The 9,860-nt window shown below is 50.2% G+C and overlaps 3 protein-coding genes; 2 read left to right on the plus strand and 1 right to left on the minus strand.

Moving 5' to 3' along the window:
- The first annotated feature begins 2,043 nt into the window (after positions 1–2,043).
- CHC_T00009494001 (glycerol-3-phosphate dehydrogenase) lies at positions 2,044–3,441 on the plus strand. XM_005717119.1 is given in 3 exon segments: positions 2,044–2,127; positions 2,128–3,171; positions 3,172–3,441. 1 exon segment carries the CDS (start codon positions 2,128–2,130, stop codon positions 3,169–3,171), a length of 1,044 nt encoding a protein of 347 aa, XP_005717176.1. The 5' UTR covers positions 2,044–2,127; the 3' UTR covers positions 3,172–3,441.
- A 197-nt stretch (positions 3,442–3,638) lies between these two features.
- CHC_T00009033001 (similarity to A.thaliana KEA1 protein) lies at positions 3,639–6,218 on the minus strand. The gene has a single exon (XM_005717120.1). The coding sequence runs from the start codon at positions 6,216–6,218 to the stop codon at positions 3,639–3,641; it is 2,580 nt and encodes an 859-aa protein (XP_005717177.1).
- Positions 6,219–6,920: 702 nt separating this feature from the next.
- Positions 6,921–9,653, plus strand: CHC_T00005501001 (hypothetical protein). XM_005717121.1 is given in 2 exon segments: positions 6,921–9,281; positions 9,282–9,653. 1 exon segment carries the CDS (start codon positions 6,921–6,923, stop codon positions 9,279–9,281), a length of 2,361 nt encoding a protein of 786 aa, XP_005717178.1. The 3' UTR covers positions 9,282–9,653.
- The last annotated feature ends 207 nt before the right edge of the window (positions 9,654–9,860 follow it).

The following is a 9,860-nucleotide window of genomic DNA, read 5'->3' on the forward strand; positions in this document are numbered from 1 at the left end:
TTTCTCTGTAACCGCGGCTGTAATTGGATTAACAGGAACCATCAATACAAAGTGCGACCTGTTGTTGACTTGCCTGCCCCTAATGATGATTTGAGTTTGTTACATGCTCGCCTCTATCCCATGAGATTTGGCAGCGTCTATCCTCACGTGTTTTGCAGTTAGAGCCGAATATGTCCGCATTTCTGCGAGGCAGCCAGCAAGAATTATCACTTCCGATACAACAATGTCACAGAGAGCGAAACGGTTTTGCGTTATCTGAGCACAGCCGCACACTGCTACCCGGAAACAGAGACAAGTTCTCGAGTACAAATCCGGCCGTGGGCAAATGAAAGACAGAGGGGGCCGATGGGAAAAGCCTGACCACCTGTCGCTGCTTCTGATAGGTTGTCTTGAGTCTCCCTGTCGCGGTCCGGAGCTTACCTTCCAGGGGAAAATGACGGGGATTAATCAAGAGCGTGCGTCTATCTTCTGTTTTTACTTTATGACTCGTGCAATGAACGAAGGGCAACAAAGCGATACGCTCCTCGTTTCACGCAAATGCGTTGCTTCCGGGTTCCCCTCCTTGGTTCAATCTCAGCCATAAGAATCAATATTCCCAATCTAATGCCTTGTTAGAGACGCCTAAATGAAGTCTCTCCTCGACAGCGCTTGCTTCTTCATAAAGAATATCTCCTGCTTCTGCAGGAAGCACAACTTGTGATGTATTTCACGAAAAGCAATCTTAAAATACGACTAACACGTCGCCATAATAACAGTTTTTAAGTAGTGCCAGACAAACAACTTTGAAGCATTTTCGTCACTTTTAGAGGAGTATTCAAGAGAAAGCCGAATCTGTTCGCAGATTGTTTTACTTTCGTAGTCTTTCGCTTTCGTGAGTTTAACATTTAGGCTACAAAAAAGAATAGCGACTCTGCACTGCATCTCTGGTAGCAATGATGGTGTCCGGTGTGTCCTATTATTTGCCGTCTAAAAGAGATTCTGGATCCCTTACGCATAACATTTCGACCACAGATGAACGCGATACCGCCTTATTCACAGTTGAGGTGTCGTGACATAGCCCGTCACAACTGCCCGTTAATATTAATTTATATAATTGCGTGAAAGGAAAACAGGTGGGCCAAGGAATGAGCGGCTGCCGTTTCATTTGTCCTATATGTATGATAAAACCATGATCAACAAATACGAACCGATGACGTATGAGTACTTTGCTTTCGAGCTAATTATTGGCCGAGTGCATATCCCGATCAGCCAATAAACGCAGAACACGGGCCGCACTTCATGAACTGGCGGCGGATAATGCATGTTCAAATCATACAAATGTGACGCTTCGCCCTTCTCGAGTTGCAGTCTCGCGCAAACTGTAGCTCTTTTGAAGACAAAATGTCAAGTGTGCGCGACGTTCCCCCAGAAAATCAAAATCAAAAAAAATTTGAGCTGTGCCTTATGTGCTCGACACATCTCCACCAGACACACAACACTTTTGACCCCAAACCTTAGGGACGAGGTCAAAGGATTCACTCCAACACCAATGGTGTGTGTCGGTCGCACTGGGCTGAGAAAGAAACCAACGCATACCTTTATTTTGCCCCACGAAAGGCTTCCACGCTACATATAAAGAATTAACGAGCAACTCGCAGTTTACGTGCCGCTTCCCATCTTTTTCTCTGCTGCACTCCACACAGTTCTCGCTCGGTTTATAGGCGCGAGGAAGCATTCTTCTTTCTATTAGAGTGCTTCGTGCCCTTCGTTGGAGACAGGCCATTGCTCTGCGTGTCTGCACTTTTGTCCTTTGTCGCAAATACGACCATCTTTACCGCGACTTGCACGCCTTCTAACATCTTTGCATCCATTCATATACTAGAAACCCGGCATCCACTCATTTGTCTGCATCTTGTCGATATCTTCGGGCCATTTCTGAGAGGAAAAAGGCGACGCCTACTACCTCCTTCACACCCCTATCTATCGGGCCACTTAGTAGAGGGGGCCTACCCGCAGCCTGGTGATCAACTCTAACGAGTGTATACTCCTCTCCTTTCCTCCAAGATGACAATTGCTACTCGTACTGAAACGCGCCCGCAGGCCTACGCCCATACTCCTACTCGCTCAAGCCAGAAACCTCCGAGCCTCATGAAGCGTGTTTGCATTGTCGGAGCTGGAAATTGGGGCTCAGCTGCTTCCATGATCATCGCACGAAACATGAAGCGCTATGATCACTTCGAGAACACTGTCAACATGTGGGTGTACGAAGAGATGATTGACGGTCGGAAGCTCACTGAAATCATCAACACAGAGCACAGAAACGTCAAGTACCTCCCTGACCATGAGCTCCCAGAAAACGTTGTCGCCGTCCCGGAACTTCTGGACGCTGTCTGTGATTGCAATGTTCTTGTCTTCGTTCTCCCGCATCAGTTTCTCCACAGAACATGCAAGACGCTCAAGGGGAGGCTTCCTCCAGACACTATTGCTATATCTCTGATCAAGGGCATTGACTTCAACGAGGAAGGCGTTGTGCTGATGACTGATATGATCAAAAACGAGCTGGACATAGATGTTTCTGTTCTAAGTGGTGCTAACATTGCTAATGAGATTGCCGCGGGCAAATTCTGTGAGTCTACAATTGGCTATGCAGATGAAGAGAACGCGACGACGTTCTACGAGATGTTCAACGAGAAGAATTTCCGAATTTCCATTGTGAACGATATCGAGTCAGTTCAGGTCTTCGGTGCGATCAAGAACGTGATTGCGCTGGGTGCAGGTTTTTGTGATGCTTTGGAGATGGGGAATAATACCAAGGCTGCTCTCATTCGCATCGGCCTTTTAGAGATACAACGTTTCGCCAGGAAGTATTTCGGTCCCATCAACGACGCTGCTATGTTGGAGTCATGCGGTCTTGCTGATCTCATCACGACTTGCCTCGGAGGGCGTAATCGTCGGTGTGCCGAGGCATTTGGCAGAGCAGATGGAAAGCGCTCATGGGAGGAACTAGAGGCAGAAATGCTAAATGGACAGAAGTTGCAGGGTACCAGCACTTGTCTTGAGGTTATGAAGATTCTCAAGAGAGACAATGCCGTTGGCGACTTTCCGTTCATGGAGCTCATACACAACGTTGCATACGAAGGTGCTCCTATATCAACGATCGTGGACTTCCCGGACGAGCATGCTCCTGCGTAATACTTTATAGAAGACTTTGCGACGATTCCAAGCAGGCTTCCTTTCCTCGTAAAAGATCTCGATTTGTCTACCTCGGAGTATCATGCCGATACCTGGCATTAAGAATATAAGGAGCGTCTCGTACTAGGACTACACTGAAAGGCAGACTGACACAAACGCCTCAATGCTCAGAAGGTATCAATTCTACATCCACGACATGTTAAGTTAGTTTGATATCGCGCTTATAAAGTTAGGCCTATGGCTACAACTTCGCCTGTGACCTAGTATGTGCATGTACAATGTCTCGACGTCCGATGTGTTATACATGGATAACTGCGTACAGTGTATTGCTTCGCCGCCTCAATTTTCTGCTACTGAGTAGGGCGTATATAGATATTTGATAGATTCCATGTTGATCCATTCCAAAAGTAACAATACATTACGAAGACGACTAGTTCTTACGCAATCACAAAATCGCGCGTACTTCTTCACCGCACACTATCTGTTTCGGAGTCTTCGACACTTCTTGCTGGTTTCTTCTTTTGTTCTTCTTTTGATGTGACAACTTCAGCAGGTTCATAAATGTCCTCACTCGGTAATACTGGGCTCTCCGCAGGTTCGTAGATATCCTCTTCGGCGCTTAGGTTCTTAACGATCGTCGATACTTCCTCTGAGGGTGCGTCTCCTTGAGTGGATACAGAGATCTCATCAAGAGCGCTTGTTTCTTCTTCTTCTTCATCGTCATCCATTGGTTCTTCGCCGTCACCGTCCGCCCGAGACGCTGGCTTGGGTTTGCCCGTCTTTTCTAAGCCTCCAAATTGCCTGAAGGTTGAGCCCAACGATGTCGTAAGACTGTCTGCTATTCCCAGCTCTGTGACATTCTCTGCTCTTGCCTCCTCAATCAAAGAATTGACTTCATCCAGCGGCGTTCCGTAGTCGAGCAAAACTGCTCCACCGAGCAGTAAAGAAGCTTCCAATAGCTCTGGCACGATAGCGGTGGCTCCAGCTGCCTGCAGGAGCTTCTGGTGTTTGCCGTCGCGGGCTCGGCAGAAAACTTGAATATCTTCGAACTCGCGGCGGATGTTTTGGACGACTCGAAGAGCTTGCTCTGGTTCATCCAAGGTTACGACAATCGCTCGAGCGCGCTCGATGCCCGCAGACCGTAGGACCTCCGGATGGCAAGCGTCCCCGAAGAACACTGGCAAACCTTTGTTTCGGGCATCGATAACTCGAGTTGGTGACATATCAAATGCCATGTATCGTACGAGTTTGGCGTCCAGCATCTCACACACGGATTGTCCCACTCGGCCCCATCCAGCAACCATAACAAAGTCTCGCGCATCTGCAGTATCTGCGTCTTCCATTCTCACACCGATGAGCCCTCGCTTCTTTTCAAGGCTAGATGAAATTCGTCTTCCGATATCGGCCAAGAACGGAGTCATGGCCATCGACAGTGCGACTACGAGCAATAAAAGTTGTGAAAGGTCAGCAGGCAGCACACCTACACGCTGAGCCAGCCCAAAGATAACAAAGGCAAACTCGCCACCTTGTGAGAGCAGCAGTCCTGTTCTCAAAGCCGAACCTATACTAAGCCCGAATCCAACACCGGCTGCCGCAATAACACCAGCCTTTATCGCAAGGAGTCCTGTCACAAGCGATACCACAGTTCCGATGTTTGTCCACGCAAGATGCAAATCTATTGAAAAGCCGACTGTGATGAAAAAGAGTCCGAGCAGCAACCCCCGAAAGGGCTTGATATCGGCCTCAACCTGATGCCTGAACTTAGTCTCCGCGAGCATCACTCCAGCCAAAAACGCTCCGAGGGTATCACTCAGACCCAGCACTTGAGTAAGAGATGAGGTACCAAGAACTGTAAGCAAAATCACGGCAATGAATGCCTCCGGGCTCTTCGCGCGAGCGACAAAGCGGAATACGGGTTGAAGCAGATTCTTCCCCATCAAAAAAATAGCCGCCAGGGCAACTGCGGCCTTCACAGACGCAATAGAAATGGCGCGTCCAACTGCTGCGGCTCCCCCAGATCCTGCTAGAAGTGGGGTGAGGACAAGGACTGGGACGACAACCAGATCTTGGAAGAGTAGGATCCCGAAAGCGGCACGTCCAAAACGAGTGCCGACCTCTCCACGTTCGCCAAGGAGCTGTAGGACAAAGGCGCTGGATGACAATGCCAGGCCTGCACCGATTACGATTGCCGCCTGGATGTTGATACCCGCCATGACCGTCGCAGCGGTGATGAGGGCACCGGTGACAAAAAATTGGGAAGTTCCCAAGCCAAACACATCAGCACCGAGAGACTTGAGCTTGCTCGTGGACAGCTCAAGACCCATTTCAAACAAGAAAAAAACGACTCCTAGTTCCGCCAAAGCCTTACTGGTTCCGACATCCCTTACCAGGGCAAATCCATTCGGTCCCAAGGCAATACCGGCAGCAAGAAAGCCCAAAATCGGGGAGATACCGAAACGACGCGTGAGTGGAATGATGACGACGGTGGTGAACAAAAGAACAAGAGCGTCATTGACAGCTGCCTGATGGCTGTCGTGATTGTCGTCGCTGTCTTGCGATCCCAATACATGGACAAGGGCCTCGCGCAGGCGGTCAGCACGGAGACGGACGGCGTCCACATTCTCACGAACGATGTCAGCGGGGGTCTTTGGGGCAGGTAGTTGCTTTGATTTGCGAACGGCGACGGCTGTGGCCAGGGAACGAGACGATGCATGGCGCGCGTGAGGGGACTGAAACTGAATGGTGGTGGGTGGAGGAGTCAAGGTCGAGGACTCGGCAGCAGAGACTCGGTTAGGTCTTTGAAGAAGAGTGGCGGCGACAGCGGCGGCGGCCAGAGCTCGACGCCATGGAGATGGAGGAGGATCTGGTTTGGATTGCGGAGATGCGCATCGGCAGGACGACAGGGATGCGGTTGAATATGGACGAGGTTGCGGATGGAAAGGACGTTTGCTTGAGGTGCTCGAAGAGATGTGGGGGCGGCGGTGGTTGTGATGCTGTATCGGGGAGGAGACGGCGAAGGCCGCTGAAACGTAGGCAGACGAGGCCATGATGCGGCAGTTTGCGACGGGGAAGTTTGTGGAAGCGGAAAAAGAAAGCAACGGTTCAGGTGCAGAGGGGGGAGATCAAAGGTGGGGGGGGGGGGATAGAAAGTTATGGAATAGTAGGCGTGCGGTAATGGGACATGGAGAGATGCGAAGGAGGCGGAGCAGTGGAACGGTGTTCCGAGTTCGGTGGCGTATGTTGGACGGCGTAGCACGATAGGATGGCGGCACACCGTTATTAGATGCCTGTAGCCGTAAACGAATTCGAAGCGCCTCCCGCGCGGCGTTCCACATCGGCCACCGGGTGCCGTGTGACTAATCTCCCGATCAAAAATGCCCAACAACTCACACTCAATCTGACACGTCCCACATGAGCACACGTTTCAAGTTCTCCACGTCGAACACGTGTGTGTAGACGTGACATCAGCAACTCAGGCCATCCAATCAAGAAAGCCTATCTATCGGCAGCGTGACCTTCTTGTGGCCGAAGCTGGAGTTTCGTGTCACCCGCTGCTCAGGAAATCCATTCGCTGCTCGTGTCCTTCAACGCAAATTTCCACGTCAAGTTTCGCCCCCACCCCCGCGTCGCGCTCCTTTGACTACTTTGCGTTGCCCGAGGCCCCAACTCTCCCCGTCAAGCTCACTGAAACGCCGCGCATTGCCTTCCGGCGTCGCTTGACCTTCCTGTCGCTCTCCGCGTAGCGGTCGATGACTTCGCCACGGCGTCTCGCGCAGTCGGACTCACTGCCGAAGCCACAAGCGAAGCGTCCCCGCACGCTATCCATTCACTCTGCCACCTTGCCGCCCTCAGCTCGTTCACACGTCGCTATGGACCGCCGCACCCCGCGTTCCGCCACCGCTCCAACAGCTCGAAGGCTTGTAATCCGCCCGTACAAGGAGCCACCTAAGGCTCCCGATGATCTCTTCCGCACCGCTTGGGACACCCAGCTTCATCCTGCCGTTCTTGCAGTCTACAAGTCCGCACCGGTGCCTTTTTCGCTTGAGGAGCTCTATGGAAAGGTCAAGGATGCTTGCTTGCACAAGCATGCACCCGAATTGTATACTGAACTACGCGCAGCATGCGATCGCCAGGTTGCCAGGCAAATAGCCCAGCTATGTGGCGGCACCGTCGAAGTGGATGCATTTTTGCGGGCTGTTGATACCGTTTGGCGCCGCTACTGCACTCACATGCTTCGCATCCGCGCCATCTTCCTCCACCTTGATCGGACCTACATCATTCAAGGAGGAAACCCTGATGCCAAATCCTTTTGGGACATGGGACTTCACATTTTCCGCGTTCACTTTTCCTCGGCCCATGCTGTCCAGGACAGAACAGTTAAGAGTTTGTTAGAAATCATCGACCGTGATCGTGACGGCGAGTCCGTTGACACGTCCGTGTTGAAGAGTTTGCTTTCCATGTTTACCGCTATTGGCACATATGAAAAGGCCTTTGAGAACCCGTTTCTTGCCTCCACCGACCAATATTACAGGAAAGAGTCGGAGAAACTCATTTCAGAGTCTGATATTCCTACCTATCTCATTCATGCAGAACGCCGTATGCGTGAAGAGTCAAACCGCGCCATAAGCAATTTTGGCGCACGTACATGTGCCCCTCTCATCATGACTATAGAGAAAAGACTTGTCACCGATCATGTTGAACTAATTCTGAACAAGGGATTTAGCGCTATGTGTGACGAAGGCCGAAATGATGACATCAAGCGTTGCTATGACGTCCTCTCTCGGGCGAACGCGCACATGCCAAAGGACTCTCTCGATGCACATGAGATGATGAAGGCGAGAGTTATCGCTTACGTTAAAGGGGTTGGTCGTTTCATTGTGATGGACCGCGAAAAGGACTCGCAGATGGTACAATCTCTTCTCGATCTCAAATCACGTCTCGATGAGCTTGTGCAATACTCGTTCAATGGGTCAGACACTTTCCACAATGCCGTCAACTTGGCCTTTGAGTTCTTTGTCAATGCGAGAGAGAACAAGCCTGCGGAGCTAATAGCCAAATTCGTGGACGGAATTCTCCGGACCGGAAACAGGGGCTTTTCCGAGGAGGAGCTCGAGACCACCCTGGACAAGGCACTGACTCTTTTCCGTTTCATTGATGGCAAAGATATCTTTGAAGAGTTCTACAAAAAGGACCTGGCAAAGCGGTTACTGTACGACAAATCTGCCAGCTTGGATCTGGAGAAGAGCATGATATCAAAATTGAAGGCAGAATGTGGTGCGCAGTTCACTTCCAAGCTGGAAGCCATGTTCAGGGATGTAGATGCTAGCAAGGACCTTATGCAGAGCTTCAAGACTCATGCTGCGTCCAGAAAACGGCTTGGTGATTCTGTTGAACTAAACGTGTTTGTGCTAGAGGCTGCAAGATGGCCTTTAAGTAGCCAGGTAACGAACGTCAAGCTTCCGCAGAGCTTGATTGGATATCAACAAACTTTTAAGAGTTTTTACCTCACCAAGCATAGCGGGCGAAAGCTCTCATGGCAGCACGTGGACGGTTCCTGTGTGGTCAGTGCACATTTTCCGAAAGGGAGGAAGATTTTAAACCTGTCGCTGTACCAAACGATAATCACGGTGTTATTCAACGATTCTGATGAGATTTCATACCAGGACATTGAACAAGCAACAGGTATCCCTAAACAAGATCTTAAGCGGACTCTTCTGTCGCTTGCATGCGGAAGAGTTCGAATTCTTCAAAAAAGACCAAAGGGAAGAGCAGTGGATAGCAGCGATTGTTTTGTTTTTAACAAAATGTTCGAACACAGATCGACACGAATCAAGATCAACGCAATCCAAATGAAGGAGACTGTAGAACAGAATGCGGCAACTACAGAGCGTGTATTCCAAGAAAGAAACTGCCAGATTGACGCGGCGCTCGTTCGAATCATGAAGACCAGGAGGACTCTTCACCACACGGCGTTAATAGGAGAGATCTACAGCCAGCTTCGTTTTCCGCACAAACCAGCCGACATCAAGAAGCGAGTAGAATCTCTCATCGAGCGCGAATACTTGGAACGCGACGAAAAGAACGCTCAAACGTATCATTACTTAGCGTAAAGATGGGACTAGAGACGAAAAAATGGTAGGGGTGCGATACATGAAATACATGAAGGGCTTTGACACACACAGCGCTTGGACGATGCTAGGTTGTTGAAGCTGGAATATGCAATGCGCGGCCGCAGGCAGCATTTCGGATGATGCTTAGATGTCAAACTCCAACGGTGCCTCCTCCTATACTGTACGTACAGTAGCAGGAGGTACCGTTTGAACGTAAGGGACATACAGTACTGTAGTTGCGATGCCTGTGATGATGCGCGCAACTTTTTTGCTATAGTGCGAACAAGATTGAGACCTGTTGGTGTACGATAGATGGCTGTCACAACGACTCTTGGACGTATTGCCAATTTTAAAAACTAAGTTTCACAACAACAGCCTCCCAGCCTCAAAAAACTGTGCTCGGGGCTCCTCTCATGATGAACTGTATGATAATGCAGTTTGGCTGTTGCTCTCCGACGAGAACCAGCAAGCGGGCCCCAGCAGGAACTCCTTTTCGTTGCGGTTACCAATATACGGTAGGTTGATGCACTGCACGTTACGAAGAGAGTCATGTAGCAGGCAACGATGACATGCCTTCGA

This window comes from Chondrus crispus, genomic scaffold (assembly GCF_000350225.1).
Source record: "Chondrus crispus Stackhouse genomic scaffold, scaffold_298, whole genome shotgun sequence".
In the NCBI taxonomy this organism is placed as follows: domain Eukaryota; phylum Rhodophyta; class Florideophyceae; order Gigartinales; family Gigartinaceae; genus Chondrus; species Chondrus crispus.

What these genes read in the sequence shown, in the direction of transcription:
- CHC_T00009033001 (XM_005717120.1), bottom strand. Translation starts at nt 6,218, where the DNA reads ATGGCCTCGTCTGCCTACGTTTCAGCGGCCTTCGCCGTCTCCTCCCCG.
- CHC_T00009494001 (XM_005717119.1), top strand. Translation starts at nt 2,128, where the DNA reads ATGAAGCGTGTTTGCATTGTCGGAGCTGGAAATTGGGGCTCAGCTGCT.
- CHC_T00005501001 (XM_005717121.1), top strand. Translation starts at nt 6,921, where the DNA reads ATGACTTCGCCACGGCGTCTCGCGCAGTCGGACTCACTGCCGAAGCCA.